Below are 23184 nucleotides of genomic sequence, written 5' to 3'. Positions count from 1 at the left end.
ACACCCGTTGCTGACAGGTGTATAAAATCAAGCACACAGCCATTCAATATCCATAGACAAACGTTGGCAGTTGAATGGCCTTACTGAAGAGCTCAGTGACTTTTAACATGGCCCCAACAAGTCAGTTAGTCAAATTTCTGCCCTGTTAGATCTTCCCCGGTCAAATGTAGGTGCTGTTATTGTGAAGTGGAAATGTCTAGGAGCAACAACGGCTCAGCCGCAAAGTGGTAGGCCACACAAGCTCACAGAATGGGACCGGCGAGTGCTGAAGCACGTAGCGCAGTACATTTTGTCTGTCCTCAGTTGCAACACTCACTACCGAGTTCCAAATTGTGTCTGGAAGCAAAGTCAGCACAAGAACATTTTGTTGGGAGCTTCATGAAATGGGTTTGCATGGTCGAGTAGCCACACACAAGCCTAAGATCACCATGTACAATGCCAAGCATTGGCTGGAGTGGTGTAAAACTTGCCGCCATTCGACTCCGGAGCAGTGGAAACGAGTTCTCTGGAGTGATGAATCACGCTTCACCATCTGGCATTCCGACGGACAAATCTGGGATTGGCGGATGCCAGGAGAACGCTACCTGTCCGAATGCATAGTGTCAACTGTAAAGTTTGGTGGAGGAGGAATAATGCTCTGGGGCTGTTGTTCATGGTTCGGGCTAGGCCCCTTAGTTACAGTGAAGGCAAATCTTAATGCTACAGCATACAATGGCATTCAAGACGATTCTGTGCTTCCAACTTTGTGGCAACAGTTTGGGGAAGGAGCGAGAGAGAGAGAGAGAGAGAGAGAGAGAGAGAGAGAGAGAGAGAGAGAGAGAGAGAGAGAGATGAATAAAGGGTGAGAGAGTGAGAGACAGAGAGACAGAGAGAAGAGAGAGAGAGAGAGAGAGAGAGAGAGAGAGAGAGAGAGAGAGAGAGAGAGAGAGAGAGAGAGAGAGAGAGAGAGGTGGAAGAAAGCAAGCCTTTGCATGAAAGTGTGTTTGGAGTGGTAGAGTTGGCGTCTTGGAGGCTTATGTTTGGTTTGGAGGAGAGGAGAGGAAACCTGGTGTCGGAGAGAGGAGGTTCACTAACGATCCCCCTGTTTGATGTTTCCTCTCCGGGTATGAGGAGATTCACTCTCTACCCCTCCCCAGAGATAGAGACACAGAGAGAGATAGAGAGAAAGAGAAAGAGATTTTATCTTTCTCCATGGTACTTGAATGGAACACGGGAGCTCCTGTCTTCTCCTCCTTTCTCCCATCTCCATTCCAACCACTGGCCTTGGCCTACAGTGTCTAAATGCACAACCATAATACTTTTGATTATTTTACACATGATTTAATACAGTAGCCTATATCAGACCTAAAGCTTCAATTGAACACGCACACAAACACGCACACACACACTTTCATTTGGGCTGACTTCACAGAAGACAGTGTCTCTTCTGAGCCATTGCCTGAGGGTCAGGGATTTTAAGGCGGAAAGCTTTTAAAGCCAATTAAATGGTGCTTCTTAAAGCGTTGGCGCTTCCATTTAACACCGAAACCCGCCTTAAACCCAGCAAGCTCTTACAGTCTCACTGCAGAATCAGACATCCAAACTCTTGTCTATAAACGCCCCAGCATAACCCAAGCCTACTTGATTGTAATAGCGCTCACTGTTGCCCCCTAATGGCCAGTTTTGACGTCATCTGCTGATGTCCTGCTTACCTAATTTTGCAGTAAATCTAGAGCGACCTGGCTGCTTAAACCAGTCTTAGCTTTGTTAGCGCAAACGCTAAGTCCTTAACTCTCAACACAGTTAATAAACACAGTTTCTACTTTGCTCCTGCTAGTCTTCTACCTGTATAACCCCTCAGGCTAAACATTGCTAACTGCTAACAGATTAGCCAAAGTTGCTATTTCCTCCAGCGAACTAGTCTCCTACCTGGGGATCAATGATGTTTAGTGCTAAGGACATTGCAATGGCTTCTATCCGACTCATGTTTTTCCCTCACTCAAACTAAAGATATTTCGTTACCATTTGCATCTCCTGTCTGGCGCACCAGCTCGCTAGCAAATTTCCCCTTAGTCCTTCATCCAAAACTGCCAGAATCCTTTTTTGCCCCCTGCCCAACCAGTTTACACTAGTTAACTCCTACTGGGAAGAATGAGGGATGAGAATGGAGAGAGAGAAAGAAAAAAACTGAAGAAGGCTTCAACAGAGGGAGAACTAGCCTAGCCTAGCCATCTACCGCACTCGTCTACCACAGAGGCAGTTAAGCAACCACAGGGACATCCCTTACTCTCGTTCCCTCTCTCTGCCTCTTCTTCTCTCCTCCTTCCATCCTCATCCCTTCTTTCTATCTTTCTTTCTTCCTCTCTTCTCTTTTTCTCTCTCTTTTCTTCCCTCGGAGGGCCACTGACAGCTCAGAAAGCAAGACTCCTTAATTCCTCCACTTATTCCGTTAATCTGTCATCTTTATCAGGCTGGGGAAGAGGTGGGCCGGGAGTCGCGGCCTCCCGATCAATCTCCACATTACAGCTGACAGAATGGTGCTAATAACTTATTGATCCCTCTCTGTTCGCCGGGCCTCCGCCGGCGCTGAAAGCCCCTCATTGATTGGCTGCGGACCGAGGGGGGGAGGGAGAGGAGCTTCCGTTCATACTGAGGGAGGATGCACCACTGCCGCCATCGCTGCTACACACACGCAAGGACACACACACGCACACACACACACACACACAAACACACACACACACACACACACACACACACACACACACTGTTCCTCTCTCCCATAGCGCAACCCCAGGGCAGCAGAGATGGAGAGAGAGTGAGACAGAGAGGGAGAGAGAGGGAGAGAGAGGGGAGATAGAGAGAAGGAGAGGGAAGGGAAAGAGGGAGAGAGAGAGAGGGAGGGGGAGAAAAGGATAGAGAAGAAGATAGGTAGGGAACAGCAAAGCAAAGGGAGAGATGGATAGAGATTAGGGAGTGAGATGATTGAAGAGGAAAAATAAAGCTAGAATAACCCATTCATTTATAGACTAGGGCTGGGTGCACTCACTGTATATCAGTGATCTGTGTGTGTGTGTATGTGTGTGTGTGTGTGTGAGATTGTTTAATAGGAGTGTGATGGACCAAGATGCAACCAACGCTCCCTAAGAGGCTAATAATACCCTGTTTAAAAAAAATCCTCCCTTTCAAACACACATACACACAAAAAAAAAGCTATACAAAAACACCTTATCCGCCAGTTAGTCTCTCTGGTCTGACCGCAGAGCCACGGTTTACAGTTTCCACAGGCAGCCAGACGCTTAGCCCGGCGCCCCTGCTCTCTCCCCCTCCTGCCCTCCCCTCCTCTCTCCCTCCCTTCCACAGCCCCAGAGTAGCCAGGGGCCTGGGAGGCGGAGGGAGGGAGGGGACTAGAGGGGGGAGTCAGCCCTCCTGTCTGTCCCTCATATTTAATTAACGGCCCACTCCGGCACGGAGACGGCTCAGCAGCCTGCTTCCCTTTCCTCTGACCCCCCTCACACACACACACACACACACACACACACACACACACACACACACACACACACACACACACACACACACACACACACACACACACACACACACACACACACACACACACACACACGTACACAGACGTACACACACACACACACACACGTACACAGACGTACACACACACAAACACACACACACACACGCACACACACACACTGCCGCCCGCCGCCACAGCCGCCCTCCCGATACCAGCACCACGCTCATTCATCTCTCTCTCTCTCTCTCCCTCGCTACAAACTTTTCTTGTGGCACACTGCCTCCCACCCTCTCTCTCTCTCCCTCCCTCCCACTCTCTTTCTCTCTATTTCTCTAACCACAGGCCTGCTATGGAAGTTAGACAGTGGGGAGTGAGCTCAATAATAGACTTGATGCTATAACAGAACAGAAAGCAGTTAGCACTACACTAAAGAATGTAACAGAAGTACAGCACTAGTGTTAGCAGTAGTGTTTGTCTGGGCGTGCATCCCAGAAGGCATCCTATTTCCTATATAGTGTTCTACTTTTGACCAGGGCCCATAGGGACATTTGGGATCCAGTCTGGGTCTGCTATGATATTGGAGCAATCCCACCACAGCCACAGTCACAATTTAAGTAGTTTAACATCATGACAGTACTTTGGAGAAACGATTCAAAACGATTCAAAAGTTCATATCATGTGTCAGGTATTAAAACTGTTATATGACACAAATTATAAGTGCGCGTGTGTGTGCGTGCGTGTGCATGTACACATCTGTGTTTGTTTGTGTGTGCGTTAGATGTGCATATACACCCATGTGTGTGTGTGTACGCACACGCACTACTGTGTATGTGTGTGTCTCTCTCTAATTTATCTGGCAGACAGAATGTGAGCCAGTGGCTGATGGGATTGGACTTGTTTACAGACACGTAGCGAGCCGCTTAGCCACCCTGTTAAATCTCCCTTTAATGCTCAAACTGACAGTTTTTAGGCCCAGGCCCCCTCCGGCGCTTGCCGCACCGCACTCATCCCCCCTCCCCCTCATCCTCCTCCCCCTACCCTCCCTCATCGCTTTGTGTCTTTCTCCATTAAGATTACCATTCACAGGCTAATTTCTCCATTAGGCTTAGCAGCTGATTAGACAGGTCTTTTGGGGAAATCTGTCCCAAACATGGGTCTGAAGACATTGGACAGCTGCGACTTTATCACCCCCGTCCCCCACCCACATGAGGGGGGATAAACAGACATCCCTCCGCCCCCTCATTCCTCTGTATTATGTACCGTATGGGCAATTAAGCTTCTGGGCGGATGAGATCAGAGAGATACAGTAGAAGACGAGGTGTCGGATTTGGGGTGTGACTATGCCACACGTATGCCCCTCTGACTAATGTGATGAAGAAGAACAGAATGTCCGCAGGGGGTAATGCTCACCCCACTGAACAATGTACCACTTTAACATGGTATGGGTACTGCTTTATGGGATCCATCTGTGGTTGACCAACTTTGTTGGTAACAGTTTACAAGTTTGTCCTGACTTTTTCAAGAAAACCAAACTATGAATTACAGTTTCTCCTGGCCCATAGACTACTGTCAGGCGGAGGATCCACCTAACATCTTAGACATCTTGTATTGTCAAATCCTGAACTTCTTCTGACAAACTCGATTTAACCAAAACTGTTTTAGCTCGGCTAAACCTAGTTTTAACCCACAAACCAGCGGGTCACTACCAACCCAACATTTGGGAGATTGGAGTTTGGAATGAAAGAGTATTTAGAGTGTAATATGTATACAGTATGTCCCTACAGTATAATTGGCCCTTCCTGACACCTTCGTCCACCAAAACAGTAGGGGACTTCAGACACAGCTAATCCCTATTAGTGGTAGTTTATTCAATGTCTACTAAATAGAACCATCTATCTTTAGAAAAATGAGACAACTGTTTTTTTGCCCCTGAGTTGCGCAGCGGTCTAAGGTGCTGCATCTCAGTGCACGAGGCATCCCCTGGTTTGATTCCAGGCTGTATCACAACCGGCTGTGATTGGGAGTCCCATAGGGCGGCACACAATTGGCCCAGCTTCGTCCGGGTTAGGGTTTGGCCGGGGTAGGGTTTGGCCGGGTTAGGGTTTGGCCGGGGTAGGGTTTGGCCGGGTTAGGGTTTGGCCGGGGTAGGCCGTCATTGTAAATCATTTGTGGGCAACTGACTTGCCTCGTTAAATAAAGGTAACATAAAACATTTAAATGACTCAATATACCTTTGATGAAACACATACGGATGCATGGGCACAGATCACAATATACAAGGACACAAATCAGAAAAGTTATCATCAGAATACCAAATCCACTCTATCACTTCATGTTACACAGGAATATTACACAAGTATCTACCTGAAAGTATAACGTTCCAACATTCAGTCTAATTCTGAACGAAAACAGAAAACAGAAACTAAAACTGATGAACCAGTGGCTGGTGTTTTTAGGGCGTTTAACTGTCGGGCTGTAAACTGTCTGAAGGCTCTTACTGTAGCTTAACACACACCATGGTGTCCTTTACGCCCATGAAACTGGATTAATGGCAAACAAAGCTATTTATTTAGTGGTGATTTAAAACATGGGGCTAAGGAAAAACCTGGAGTGCAATAGAACAGGCACACAAGAACCTGAGGTAATCGACTTGAGAGCCACCTTCAGGAATCAGTAATAAGCTGACAGTAAGTTCCCCAATCAAACTAATTACAGCAAATGAAGGGACGAATGCATAATGGTGATGAATTACTCATGTTGATGTAAAGAAAACGGAACCTTATCGCAAATTGGTGGAACACAGGGAGAAAAACGAAGAAATACACAGACATATAGAAACACACACAACACCCAATCCCCCATCCCAGGTCTTGTAGTATCTTACCTGTCTGTACTGTGTTGGTGCTGAGGTCAGTGGCTGGCTGGTCCTCGGGCATGCCGTGCTGTCTTGTGTGGTGGAGGTTGGAGATGATTTTAGAGAGGTCACTGTCACGACTGAAACACACAGAGTCAGGGGGTTAGCAACTAACAAACTGCTTTATATGACACGTTATTAAGACGCAACAAGGCACAAACACATAGTAACAAAAGGATAGCAAAAAACACACAGAACATGAACCATGACGAAGGCACAGTGATGCCGAAACGTTGGTAAATACCCAAGAAATGACTGGAAGTTGATATATGGAGTGTGGGACTCTCTTTATTTTGATAGTAAAAAGACAAAACATAACATAACACAACATAACACATAACATAACACAACATAACACAACATAACACATAACATAAGACAACATAACATAACACAACATAACACATAACACAAGACAACATAACATAACACAACATAACACAACATAACACATAACATAACACAACATAACACATAACATAACACAACATAACACATAACATAACACAACATAACACATAACATAACACAACATAACACATAACATAACACAACATAACACATAACATAAGACAACATAACATAACATAACACAACATAACACAACATAACACATAACATAAGACAATATAACATAACACAACATAAGACAACATAAACATAACACAAAACATAACATAACACAATATAACACAACATAACACATAACATAAGACAACATAACACAACATAACACAAAAAATAACATAACAGATTATAACACAACATAACACATAATATAAGACAACTTAACATAAAACAACATAACATAATACAATATAACACAACATAAACAGAACATAACACAATATAAACAACATAACATAAGACAATATAACATAAACAGAACATAACACAATATAACAACAAAACATAACATAAGACAACATAACACAACATAACACAAAAAATAACATAACAGAATATAACACAACATAACATAACATAACACATAATATAAGACACATAACATAAAACAACATAAACAATATAATACAATATAACACATAACATAAGACATAACATAACACAACATAACACATAAAATAAGACAACAGATTATAACACAACATAACACATAATATAAGACAACTTAACATAAAACAACATAACATAATACAATATAACACAACATAAACAGAACATAACACAATATAACACAACATAACACATAACATAAGACAACATAACACAACATAACACAAAAAATAACATAACAGATTATAACACAACATAACACAACATAACACATAATATAAGACAACTTAACATAAAACAACATAACATAATACAATATAACACAACATAAACATAACATAACACAATATAACACAACATAACACATAACATAAGACAACATAACACAACATAACACAAAAAATAACATAACAGATTATAACACAACATAACACAACATAACACATAATATAAGACAACTTAACATAAAACAACATAACATAATACAATATAACACAACATAACACATAATATAAGACAACTTAACATAAAACAACATAACATAATACAATATAACACAACATAACACATAATATAAGACAACTTAACATAAAACAACATAACATAATACAATATAACACAACATAACACATAATATAAGACAACTTAACATAAAACAACATAACATAATACAATATAACACAACATAACACATAATATAAGACAACTTAACATAAAACAACATAACATAATACAATATAACACAACATAAACATAACATAACACAATATAACACAACATAACACATAACATAAGACAACATAACACAACATAACACATAATATAAGACAACTTAACATAAAACAACATAACATAATACAATATAACACAACATAAACATAACATAACACAATATAACACAACATAACACATAACATAACACAACATAACACATAATATAAGACAACTTAACATAAAACAACATAACATAATACAATATAACACAACATAACACATAACATGACACAACATAACACATAACATAACATAAACACAACACAAAACATAACATAACACATAGCATAACACAATATAACACATAACATAAACACAACACAAAACATAACATAACATAACACATAGCATAACACAACATAACACATAACATAACATGACACAATATAACATAACACAAAACACAACATAACATAAACACAACATGACACAATATAACATAACACAACATAACACAATAACATAACACAATATAACATAACACAACACAACATTACACAACATAACATAACACATAACATAAGACAATATAACATAACACATAACATAACACAATATAACACAACATAACATGACACAACATAACACATAACATAACATAAACACAACACAAAACATAACATAACACATAGCATAACACAATATAACATAAACACAACACAAAACACAACATAACATAAACACAACATGACACAATATAACATAACACATAACATAACATGACACAATATAACACATAACACAATGTAACATAACACAAAACACAACATAACATAAACACAACATGACACAATATAACATAACACAACATAACACAATAACATAACACAATATAACATAAAACATAACATAAGACAATATAACATAACACATAACATAACACAATATAACACAACATAACATGACACAACATAACACATAACATAACATAAACACAACACAACATTACACAACATAACATTACACAACATAACATAACACAAAACATAACACAATATAACATTACACAACACAACATTACACAACATAACATAACACATAACATAACACAAAACATAACACAATATAACATAACACATAACATAACATTACACAACATAACATAACACATAACATAAGACAATATAACATAACACAACACAACATTACACAACATAACATAACACATAACATAAGACAATATAACATAACACATAACATAACATTACACAACATAACATAACACATAACATAAGACAATATAACATAACACAACACAACATTACACAACATAACATAACACATAACATAAGACAATATAACATAACACATAACATAACATTACACAACATAACATAACACATAACATAAGACAATATAACATAACACATAACATAACATTACACAACATAACATAACACATAACATAAGACAATATAACATAACACAACACAACATTACACAACATAACATAACACATAACATAAGACAATATAACATAACACATAACATAACATTACACAACATAACATAACACATAACATAACACATAACATAACATTACACAACACAACATTACACAACATAACATAACACATAACATAAGACAATATAACATAACACATAACATAACATTACACAACATAACATAACACATAACATAAGACAATATAACATAACACATAACATAACATTACACAACATAACATAACACATAACATAAGACAATATAACATAACACATAACATAACATTACACAACATAACATAACACATAACATAAGACAATATAACATAACACACAACATAACATTACACAACATAACATAACACAAAACATAACACAACATAACATTACACAACATAACATAACACAAAACATAACACAATATAACATTACACAACATAACATAACATAAGACAATATAACATAACACATAACATAACACAACATAACACATAACATAACACAATATAACAAAACACAAAACATAACATACCACAACAGAACACATAACACAACATAACATAACACATAACATAAGACAACCTAAGATAACATAACACAACATAACATAACATAACACAACATTTCATGGCTACAGTAAATGAAACATGTCACATGACAAATCAAAACTGCTCAAAACTATCTGCCAAACTTCATCCTCAAAACTAAAATCTATTACAGGATTATGAAATATAGAAAAACAATGTAGACCAGCGTTGACCAACCTTTTCTAAGTCAAGATCACTTTCTGGGTCAAAATGCAAACTGAGATCTATCGCTCAGGTTTTTTTTAAACAAAACCATAATGCAACATTAACCAATTAAAAACAGAATTGCCCTGCCAATGTTGTTCTTCCCAGACCATTTTGAAATTATATATTTTTTTAAATGTGGTATATGATCACACTGATCATTTACCCTGAGCATCCTGACCAGTTGCATCACCGCCTGGTATGGCAACTGCTCGGCATCTGACCGTAAGGCGCTACAGAGGGTAGTGCGTACGGCCCAGTATATCACTGGGGCCAAGCTTCCTGCAATTCAGGACCTATATAATAGGCAGTGTCAGAGGAAAGCCCGTAAAATTGTCAGAGACACCAGTCACCCACGTCATAGACTGTTTTCTCTGCTACCGCACGACAAGCTCCAAGTCTAGAACCAAAAGGCTTCTTAACAGCTTCTACCCCCAAGCCATATGACTGCTGAACAATTATTCAAATGGCCACCGGACTATTATATTTACCACTGGACATTTTGCACACTGCTGCTACTCGCTGGTTATTATCTACGTATAGTCACTTCACTACCTACATGTACAAATGACCTCAACTAACCTGTGCCCCCTGCACACTGACTCTGTACCGGTATCCCCTGTATGTAGCCTCGTTATTGTTATGTTATTGTGTTACTTTTTATTATTTTTTACATTCTACTTTAGTTTATTTGGTGAATACTTTCTTAACTCTTCTTGAACTGCACTGTTGGTTCAGGACTTGTAAGTATTTCACGGTAAGGTCTACACTTGTTGTGCATGTGACAAATAAAGTTTGATTGGATTGAATTTGTTGTATTAGCCTACTAGCGAGGCACAGCTGAGTGGATGGCCGCCATTTGATGGTCAGTCTGGGGGGAGGGAGCAGCAGTGAGGCTGCCACTCACCCAACGTATCGTCCCTCAGCTATCCCTCCTCTGAGAAAAGGGGACACAGTCTTCCAGCTGATGGCGAAACTCAAGTCGCGCTGCATTGTTCTGCCTCACGCACCAATTCATGTTGTTACTCCTATGACTTGAGAAAGTGAAATACTCCTCGGAATTAAAAAATACCCAAGCTGCTAATAATAACAACGCCATCTTATCTGAACACTTTGCTGTACTCATTCATTGCATCTGCAGTGCTGGTTGTAGCGCGAGTGGAAGTAGGGAGAATGCACGTTTTATGGCTTTGAACAAAGTGATGACAGTGCTTAATAACAGCTTAAACATGAATTTATTCATGAAAATAGCAGCTCTTTGCTGTATTCATTAAGTCTCTCTCTCGTCATGGTTTTAAAAGTCTTGAAATCTCACAGTATCAACTTTGCTGTGTGTTTGAGGCTTCTTTTTACATTCTATGGCCCGTGGAAACTGGGCAGACACAGTGATCTGAGCTATCTGATTGGCCAGTGGTAGCCCAATAGGTGCTCTTGATTTGCTCTCTGGGCCTGCCGAGTAGGCGGAGTTCTACCTTCAGACACATGAAATGGTTAAAAATGGGAAGACTTTGCCTTGCTGGTGCTAGGGCTGCTAAATGAAGCGTGCTTACTGCCAACAGCTGCATTCATTAGTTTTATTAACAAATGTCAATAAAAAATGAAGGTCAGCAACAACCTGATAAAACCACATTTATATGAATGCTGTAAGTACAGAAATTGTTAGCTTACTGGGATATGAATATCCAACTAGTCAGTGACAACTGTGCAGAGTTTGTGACAGCAAACTATGTGAGCTTATTACAGTATTACCGACACTATGTCCTGGTACTTCCTATGATCTTCTATGTAGAAGAACCCCTTACCTTCTAACGACTCTTGTGTCACTTGTCAGCGTCATAGAGCAAAACATTTACATGTGCGTGTTCATGAGAGCCTCAGCTTTTCATAGATACGTTTTGTAGCTCAAACCAGACTTTACAGACGTTTTTGTAAAATGATCCGGCCTCGGGCACCTTCTCATAAACACCACTCTAGCTCAGCCCCCGTTAATCACACAGACTAATGGTTGGTATCTACAGATGCAAAAGAAATCTATTAATCCAATGGTACAACCCAAAAGTTGGTTCATTTTCAACTGTAGTCCCTGGACTTTAAAGCCCTCTCTCCCACTGTGACACCACTGCCCTCGCCTCTCTTCAAGGCCAAACCATAGGAGGGTTTTAGAGATTAGGGCTTGGATCTGCCTGCCATGCACAGCTCCCTCTAATCCAGCAAGCAGCAACTACGGACACAACTGTGTCATGGAGTTACTTCAACGCAATCTGATTAGCGCTCTGATCGCATTAAACGGCATAACGATGGAAAATAGGCGCTTATCATTTGAGGGACTATCACAGACGAATCTCTCCGTCACTATATGGCTATGGGGCATACGGTCGAAAAGGTTTGGTTTATTGAATGTTAAATTCTGAAAAAGTTATGCCTCAAGTGTTATTTTATTGCAGAAAATACAAAATACAGATAAGGAAGATATGAATGAATGTCATTCCATTTAATAGTTTTCCCCCGTTTCCTTAAATTTGGAGTATCAAGGTCAACTGAATATGTTCAAATCAAGTTTGGTGAACATACTAGTTGTCTTACATAAGAACAGGATCCAGAATTTCCCCCATATGTTCAGGGAACATTATTGCTAACCAAGAAGGGACAGTGGAGGGAGTCAAGGTGACAAGGCATAGTGGCTGGGGATGGTTCTGATTGGCCACCACTCTGAGGAGGCCACATGGTTTGCGGCTGCTGGATTCTGGATTTTTACAGCACAATGATTATAGGCTCTAGCTCCGTAATGCCAGCCTGCCGTGCTCCGAGCTGTTTTCCAAATTGTACGGAACAGATGCGGGGGAATTTATTTTGTCTGATTCTGACCACGTTGGGATACCAGTTGCTTGTCAGTCAACGGGAATCAATGAGTCAAACTTAAAACAAAACAGAACGCAGAGAAAATAAGTCTGCCTAGAGTTGCTAAGCGACAAATCATGCTTTAGTTGTGCCATGACGTCACACTTTCGGTGACACTACTCCAACCAAGCCCTAGACCTCAATCAAAATACAACCTGTAAAGAAGTTGAAAATCTCATTTCTATGATGTTTTTGCTACACGCAATTCAGGTCTACTTTGTTAAGGTTCATAGTCATACGGGCTAATTTAGATTACATCATGCAGAAAATCACAGATCCACAAAATTGAGATCCGCTAGCAACTAAACCCCCTGACCCTACCTGCTCCCTATCATTGAAAGTGATCGTCCTAATGCTACTCTGAACTTCTCACTGAGGCTACGGGGTTATTATCACATGGCAATGTTGCGGTGCTAAGCTGTGATGAACAAGGACATCATTAGCGCTGGTAATTAGCACACTTTTCATGCGCAGTCCCTGCATGGTTGGCTAAAGAGGGACAGCTCCTCCCCCCTGCATGGGTGGCCAGGCCAAGGTCATAATCTGTGCTTGGGCTACAGGGGATGTGGGATGTGTGTGTGTGGGGGGGGTTAAGTCCTAGCCGCCTGACTCAGCTCTCCCTCACGAGTTGGGTAGGTGGGTGGGTGGGGGGGGGGGCATAGGGTAAGGGAAGGGGGTAGCGATTGGATGTGGTGGTGACAGCTAAGAAGAACATGAGATTCTGTCTTATGGCCTAGGCTGCACACCGAAGACAATCATCTCATCCTCGGGCTCATCCCTAAACTGATCAATACCACCCTCATCATCCCCAGTTGGTCTAGTCCACAGGACAGACTAACTGACAGACTGATAGAGATGCCATGACCCAGATGCTACTACTTTATTAGCCAGGCTCTAATGCAGGGTAACGTTGCCACGGATTGAGAATCAGAAACATGATCCATTCAATACAATGAGCTCCAAAATCTACTCACCCATAACATAGAAAATATCAAACTTTTAGAGGAGAACATTGCTGATAGATGGTTTGTGAATATATTTCTGAAAAAGACCCATCGTAAATCAGTAAAGTGTTCAGACAACTGACAATTTGGAGGCTATTTCTGAATCAGTTAAGGAGAAAAGAGTAAAATAACTCATGTACACTGCATCTCATTGTCACATTGAAAGGAAACTAGTGGGTCCAGTCACATTTTTCACAGTTCCATTGACTCTCAGAGAGTGATTACCAAACTCAGTCTTTAGTTCGCTGTATAGAGGGGAGGAAAAAAAACAGATGTGTGGGCTGGGCTGGTATTGATGACCATTAGACCAGAGAGACATTCCTGGTATCACTGTTTATGAAGTACATACATATAATGCAATAACATCCTTTACAAAGCCTTATAATACACATACAAAAGCCTTCAGAAAATAGTCACATCACTTCACTTTTTCCACATGATGTCGTGTTTGGGTCACTGGCCTACACACAATACCCCATAATGTACAAGTGGAATTACGTTTTTTACATTAATGAAGAAATGAAAAGCTGAAATGTCTTGAGTCAGTAAGTATTCAACCCCTTTGTTATGGCAAGCGTAAGTTAGTTCAGGAGTAAAAAGGTGCTTAACAAGTCACACAATAAGCTGCATGGACTGTGTGCAATAACAGTGTTTAAGATGATTTTTGAATGATTGGCCCAAAACCAGATTAAACAAAAAAGACCAGGGAGGTTTTAAAAAGTCTCACAAAGGGCACCTATTGGTAGATGGATAATAAAAACAAACAGACATTGAATATACCTTGGAGCATGGTGAAGTTATTAATTGCACTTTGGATGGTGTATCAATACACCCTGTCACTACAAAGATACAGGCGTCCTTCCTAACTCAGTTGCCAGAGAGGAAAGAAACCACTCAGGGATTTCACCATGAGGCCAATGGTGACTTTAAAAGAGTTAGAGAATTTATTGGCTGTGATAGGAGAAAACTGAGGATGGATAAATAACATTGTACAGTACTAACCTAATTGACAGAGTAAAAAGGAGGACAGTAAAAAATATAATATTCCAAAATATGCATTCTGTTTGCAATTCACTTTTTGTTCTAAGTTCAAAGTGTTATGTTTGGGGCAAATACGATACATTACTGAGTACCACTCTCCATATTTTCAAGCATAGTTGTGGCTGCATCATGTTATGGGTATGCTTGTAATCGTTAAGGAATGGGGAGTTTTTCAGGATAAAAAATAAATGGAACGGCAGAATCCTAGAGGAAAACCTGGTTCAGCTGATGTAAAAAGGGCTTTATATATACATTTGATTGATTCAGTCTGCTTCCAACAGACACTGGGAGATTTATTGACCTTTCAGCAGGACAATAACCTAAACCACAGAGCCAAATCTACACCGGAGTTGCTTACCAAGAAGAGTGTGAATGTTACCGTTTTTTATTAAATCTGCTTGAAAATCTATGGCAAGACCTGAAAATGGTTGTCTGGCAATGATCAACAACCAATTTGACAGAGCTTGAAGAATTTTTAAAGGAATAATGCTCTTAGAGACTTACCCAAAAAGCAGCGCTAATTGCTTCCAAAAGGTGCTTCTACAAAGTATTGATTCAGGGGTGTGAAAATGTAGGTAAATAAGATATTTCTGTATTTCACGTTCATTAAATGTGCAACATTTTTGTCATTTATGGGGCATTGTGTGTAGATGGGTGAGAACCCCAAAAAACATGAACTCCATTTTGAATTCAGCCTGTAGCGCAACACAATATGTAATAAGGGGTACGAATACTGCATACTTTCTGGAGACACTGTATAATGTGTTGTGACACTGTCTATTAGTGTCCATAATAACTCACAAGTGACTATAAAACTTTCCTGAAACTGCAGCGGCACTCAAACAGAAAATAGCCCCCACAGAAAAGGCTCACTGGGAAAGTTGCTGGAAGGGAGGTAGCAGCTGCTGTTCTGACATTACCAAAGGAGAAACAAATGAGACTCTCCAAACGCCATGGAAAACATCTTCTCCTGGCATGGGAACAGAATAGCAGAGGGCAACCCCGCAGTGCCCTGCTGTGACATTGGCAAAGAGGACCTGGACAAAGCTGGAGCTCATAGTGTGAGCTGACACTGGCGGGCACGGGTTGGCAGCCTGGGCACCCCGATGCCATGTCTGACACCACAGCTGACACTGCACTGACAGACAGGGGGACAGAGGGGACAATGAGAGATAGGCAGCTGCCATGGCGGGGCCATGGAGGTATCATGCAGGTGTAGAGGGAGTTTGCATCCCAAATAGCACCCTATTCCCTATATAGTGCAACGCTTTTGACCAGTACCCAATCTGGTCAAGAGTAGTACATTATATAGGGAGTAGCGTGCCATTTGGGATGCACCCAGAGAGATGACAGCTTGCTTGGAACACCTGCTGCCTGCAGCTATAGCGCTACTGCAGAGCCCTCCCTCCTACTCCGACCTCAAAACAAAAAAACAGACCACACAGCTGGCTACAACCTGCACCTGCAGGTGATCCACATCCTTTACTATAGCCAGGCCTGACTCGAGTTCAAATGACCATCTGATATGGGCTCATGCGAATAAACAGCGGCAGTTAAAAAAAGGATTTAATTACCATTGCTGAGTGATATCTTCGTTCTCTAGACCAAAATGTACTTATGTAAGGTCTTTTGGTGAGAAAAATAAATAATTGTCAAAAAAACAAAGGCTTAATGCAAAGACATGGATTTCGACATACTTCGTGTTTTGTTATGTTTTCAGACAAAGACTTGTGTTCCGTGTGCCATTCACATTTGGATGGAAAGACAGCCTGCAACTGGGGCCCGAGCAAAGCAGAGGGAGTCATAAATAAATCCATAAATAAATACATAAATAAATAAGAACAGCCCGCGATATCTCTTGGGCTTTCCCTGTTGTTCCTTCCTTACAAAAGCTGATGTGGGGCCGATATGGCTGCAGAGAGAAAGAAAAGTACAATGAAATAAAAGATACGTCTGCCTCATGGAGACTTGGTAAGGTTCTCTCTAACTAAACCACTACACTGAGCCAGAAGATGGTGTCAGAATCCAATCTTGGAGATGTGAGTATGTTTAGTAATGGATCGATCCAAATATTCTCCCAAATGTCAAATGTCAGATCTCAGTATCTGATCTCAGATATTTTATCTATTATCATCTGTTATCTAATAGTCTCATTGCGTATTATCTATTGTCTCATTGCGTTGCCGCTCTCTGCAGAGGTGATATTGAGTTTTAGAAAGTAAATTACCAATAATAATTTGGGATTAAATTAAGCAATTCTTCAAACCAGGGACCGAGATTCAAAAGAGATTCTATAGGACTTCAACTCTAAGAAAGGTAGGTTTCCTATAGTGCATAATCCAACAGCACTTTGGAACAGTGCCCTGTTTAAAATGCAACCCTCCAAATGTTTTCATGGAGAGACAGTGACATCGTGAGCATCTTTACTAGACCCTCCATGCAAAAGTCATCTTTTGCACAGAAAGAAGACAAATTCCACACTTCCGTGTATGTGGAAAACTGGATTCTTGCTGCAAGTACCTCCTATCCTGTTGCCATGGAGAAGCGTGTGAAAGTAGCAAATAGGTCTTCAGCCTTTTTTTCCAGAAAGCTCAAATAGCTCCGTATTCAATAATTAGAACTTTAGGAGAAAGTCCTTTCCAAAGAATTCCTCTGTCGCCATGATGCTTGCTGGCTCTAAGTTAAAGACACAATCTCACCAAGACCAGAAGTAAGAGAAAGGTTCTTGTTTTATTAACGTAGGTTTATCATACACGATCAAATGTAAATATAAAAAATATAGTACTATTATAATAGTAACGTATATCCATTGTTTAAACGGAAAGATTGCCGTCTATAAGGAGAGAACGACTGAGACACAGGCCAACCTTAATTCTTGGACTAAAAAACGAAACTCAAGAAAACTGCCTGGACAATTTTAAGACAATTCTATGAATTAGTATTGGGCTCCTACCCATTCCTCCACTACACAACTGTAAACAAACATCTTTCAGACTTACCTTCTTAGCATAAAACCTCGAACACACTTTGCCTCTGCTGAGCTGAGGTTTTTCCCTCAGCGAACATTACTATTGCATCAATATAAATAAATACACAACTTACATTATCTATTTCTACAGTACTAAAAACTGACTTAAGACAAAATGCTAATTTACACAGATCATAAATTCTACTCCAGTACATACCAGCATTGATAGAGTGAGGTATCGTGATTCTAGCAGAAATTGTGCGAGTTGGCCTCCACTGGGTTCAGCCTCTAGCATCTCTGCTTCCTAGAGAGGGGCTGGACACCTTGCAGGGACTACTTTCAGATACACAGAGCAATGTTGTGGTTGCTATGTTAGCGTCCAGCGGTTCACGGAAGGCTATGCCCAGTGGAAATAGGAATGGCTGCTTTGCACAGCACACCTCTCGCTTTGTCCCACAGAAGGGTCTACTACCAGCACCCTTGTGACAACCTCCCTCCTCCCATTTCAGACATGTAATCTACTTAGACTGTTATACTACACAAGCAATATTGCTATTTCCCCTTCCATAAGAAATATGGGAAACATTTTGCTTTTGAAAAGGAAACATTTTATGGTTGTGTACATGAAATAGAAACATATGACATAAATGCTTGAATTAGTGAGTTTTCTAAGGCTATAAACGTATGTGTTGTGTGGCGTTTTTCCACAGGGTGCTCCTTAAATGCCCAACGTCTGCAGGTGGAACTTATATAATCCGTGGTGGTTGCTCGGTAATTACCCAGACTCTCTGTCAGCACTTTGGAATCAAAGCCTTGTTATCTACACAACGTCAAACTCAAACAACACTCAGGTAGGCTTTGTTTTGCCCTTGAGTATAAGACACTAAACATACGCTACCACCGTCAAATATTTAGCCAGTATGATGGATTCCGGTAGCACTTTTCATAACTCCATGTAAGAAAACATTTATAATGGATTAGTAAATAGTTTACTGAAAATGCATTAATCATTACTCACACATTTGTAAATGTTAGTAACCTAGTTATTCGCACATTTATAAACAACTTTCAAAGTATTTAATAATGATTCATAAGATCATTCATAATATGTTTAATGTAGGTGCTTTATAAACCATTTACCAAGATGGACATGCAATTGGAAGGCATTCCAGCATTCCAGACATTCCAGCAGTACCTGATGCTTCTTAAAGGGATACTTCAGGATTTTGGCAATGAGGCCCTTTATCTACTTCCCCAAAGTCAGATAAACTCGTGGATATAATTTTTACGTTTCTGCGTGCAGTTTGAAGGAAGTTGCTAACTAGCGCTAGTGCAATTGCTAACGAGCGTTAGCATAATGACTGGAGATCTATGGTGTCTGCTAGCATCTTAGCATTGGCTCGCGAAACTACCTGTAACTTCCTTCCAGTATGGACAAAGAAACATAAAAATGGTATCCATGAGTTCATCTGTAGATGAAGGGCTTCATTGTCAAAATCCCAAAGTAGCCACTCAAGGATTTTTTTGAAAATATATTTATTCCAAAACTGTCACACTGTTGTAATAGTGTGATGTGTCAGTGTGTGATGGTGTCCCATGTAGCTCAGTCGATAGAGCGTGGCACTTGCAACGCCAGGATTGTGGGTTTGATTTCCATGGGTGACCAGTATGAAAATGTATGCATTCACCACTGTAAGTAACTCTGGATAAGTTCCGGTTTGCGAAGTCTTCATCCTCGAAAAAGAAAACTCTCAGACAAAGCTCATTTCACCACACGTGTGAATCAGTCAAAGTTTAAGCACTGCCATTGCCCAATCCTGATTAAGTGGTTCCTCCTTTAAAAATAGCAGCATATTGCACGATATTTAAGTATGAAACACTGGTACCATTAATGCTGGTTAGTGCTAGTTTGACCACCAGAGGGCATCGTTGAGAAGCATTTGATAGCCTTCAATAATGGCTGTAATAGAGAATGCGGGCATGCGGGAGACCGGTGTTCAATTCTCTGACGGGGAGGAAGGAGTAGGCTGTCCTTGTAAATAAGAATTTGTTCTTAATTGGTTCCATATGTGTTATTTCATAGTTGTGACGTCTTCACTATTATTCTACAATGTAGAAATTAGTCAAACTAAAGAAAAACCCTGGAATAAGTAGGTGTGTCCAAACTTTGACTGGTACTTGCTTAATTAATTAGATTAATATTGTGATGTTTATATTCCAAGGAAAATGAAAAACCCTCTGGGTTTCCGTTAGGATGGAATGGAAAATATGGTGCTGTACAACGTGAAGATCGGGAGTACAGGACTGGGCTATTTAGCTAAAGAATCCAGTGTCCTGAGGGCATGTGGGAGACTGGGGTTCAATTCCCCAACAGGGAGGAAAGAGTAGCCTATCCTTGTAAACAAGAATTTGTTCTTAACTGACTTGCCTAGTTAAATAAAAGTTACGCTAACAGCATAACATTTCTACACTCTAATTCTAGTCTAACTAATAGCCAAATGGAGATTCAGTGAAAATAAAAATCTTGTTGATTTATCAAGAGCATGCTTGTTTCAGAGCAGTGTAAAACGGTGCTAAAATAGTTGTAGGCGTAACCGATGTGAAATTGTTAGCTAGTTAGCGGTGGTGCGCGCTAATAGCGTTTCAATCGGTGACGTCACTCGCTTTGAGACCTTGAAGTAATGGTTCCCCTTGCTCTGCAAGGGCTGCGGCTTTTGTGGAACGATGGGTAACGATGCTTTGAGGGTGACTGTTGATGTGTGCAGAGGGTCCCTGGTTCGAGCCCAGGTTGGGGTGAGGAGAGGGACGGAAGCTATACTGTTACATTGGTGCCGTGACCCGGATCACTGGTTTCTGCGGAAAAGGAGGAGGTCAAAAGGGGGTGAGTGTAACCGATGTGAAATGGCTAGCTAGTTAGCGGTGGTGCGCGTTAATAGCATTTCAATCGGTGACGTCACTCGCTTTGAGACCTTGAAGTAGTGGTTCCCCTTGCTCTGCAAGGGCTGTGGCTTTTGTGGAGCGATTGGGTAATGATGCTTCGAGGGTGATTGTTGATGTGTGCAGAGGGTTTGAGGCGAGGAGAGGGACAGAAGCTATACTGTTACATAGGCTATTGCTTCAAATCCTATTGCTTCTAACTTCAATATGCTATTTAAATAAATAAGACCTACAGCACTTTTAACAGCACATTAATCAACATGAGACTCATGTTGCCTACGGTAGCGCTACAGTATATCGAAAAATATTATGTGACTGTCCTCCAATAATTACATTTAGAGAATTGAAGGATTGGAGGATATTACTGTAATTCAGTGATAGTTATTCTCATAGTAATTCGTTATGAATCCATAACTAAATGAACATCGTCATTTTGAAAGAGTATTTTTATCATTATTTTATTAATGACAGCATAAAGATGCCATTATTAGCTACATTGTTTTAGTTTGAACGTACAGACTGGCACTAAGAACAGAACAGCGGGAACGTTTCTCTAGTCAGCGCCATTCTTAGTGCAATGCCCCTTAAAGTGTAATAAATCATAAAAACATAATAAAAACCTTAGCGGAACAACAGTTTTAGTAAGTAATACTGAAGTTATCAATTATCGGTTTCTATTTAGGTTTATGTCGCCCATTCAGTGTCAGTTTGAGACACAGTAGGACCCAAAAGCATAATCAGTGCTCTAACTCCCCCTTGCGCTGGTCTGGAGCAATGAGGTGCTGACGCAGGGTACCGTACTAAACCACAAATGACCTGAAAGTCCCGTGGCGTAAGCTCGCAACTTTTAAAGGAGGAACCTCTGTATGTCCAAATAATCTATCAAAACCCAAACACCAGAACTACTGCTGCTCCGTATCTTATGCATTCCATCCCATTGAAACAGATGCTTCAGTTTACGCACAGAATTTGTCCAACGAGAGATTAAGAGCAGTCCATAGACACATTTCTGAATAGATTATTTCACTGACCTACTACATACGTTTGAAGAGTTGCTACCTTTAAAGGCCCAGTAAATATGTCACCAAGCAAAGCCATGTGTAAAAATGGTCTGCGGTTAAAAGACTAAAGCACTGGAAATATTTAAAGGTTATATAGTACATGTAACGTTTCTACTTGTAAATCATACATGTACGTTATTCACATATCAATAGTAATGAAGGAATAAAGAACGAAAAACTCTCCGTTCCGTTTTATGATGAGCAACACATTTACAACTCTTCGTTAAGTCCTTACAACAGTGTTTGTGAATAAAATGTTTGATAATATTTGACATATTTCCTGCAGTCAAACACGTGATTATCCTGTGTTTCATATATTTCTACACTATGAGGTTGGAACGATACTTTGAAATGGTGAAAGTTATGATAATGCACTTGCAGTTTAAGAGCTGTTTATGAAGACAGCCTGAAAAGTTAATAGACCAATAAGAAAGATCGCTCCAAACCTCTCTGCCAATAACAGCTAGTTTTCAGTGTTTGCCTCATCACTCAGACCACTCCCAGACAGTCCTTTCAAAATTCTTGTTTGAGAAATTGCTCTTTGCTAAGAAGCTGCTTTTGTTTCTTTTTGATCATTTCAATTGAAAACAATCACAGTAAGATGATTGTTACCCAGAAAAGATTTGATATTGTGATACAAACAACTGAACCTTTAACATCCTTATTTTGAGACGTTAAGCATGTCCATCGTTTTGTGAGAAGTTACACTGGTCACTCAAAGGATTTCTACATGATTTATAATGTATAAATAGCCCTCACTTTACATGAGGCCAAACAAAAAGACTTAACTAATTATTGGTAAATGGTTTATAAGGACTG

The 23184-nt window shown here is 40.3% G+C and overlaps 1 protein-coding gene across 6 annotated transcripts in view; it reads right to left on the bottom strand.

The window, feature by feature from the left end:
- LOC118360348 (sterile alpha motif domain-containing protein 11-like) overlaps positions 1 to 23184 on the bottom strand; it is a 104716-nt gene that overhangs the window by 47901 nt on the left and 33631 nt on the right. For 5 of the 6 annotated variants that reach the window (XM_052482547.1, XM_052482546.1, XM_052482545.1 and 2 more), the window contains one exon: positions 6399 to 6508. In XM_052482547.1, coding sequence (XP_052338507.1) covers positions 6399 to 6508 — 110 coding nt within the window. Of the gene's footprint in view, positions 1 to 6398; positions 6509 to 18584; positions 18803 to 23184 lie in introns of those variants that run through there. The other variant, XM_052482550.1, reaches the window with a different exon arrangement.

Source organism: Oncorhynchus keta, chromosome 27, assembly GCF_023373465.1.
Source record: "Oncorhynchus keta strain PuntledgeMale-10-30-2019 chromosome 27, Oket_V2, whole genome shotgun sequence".
NCBI classification, from domain to species: domain Eukaryota; kingdom Metazoa; phylum Chordata; class Actinopteri; order Salmoniformes; family Salmonidae; genus Oncorhynchus; species Oncorhynchus keta.
This window is presented reverse-complemented; position numbering and strand designations above follow the sequence as displayed.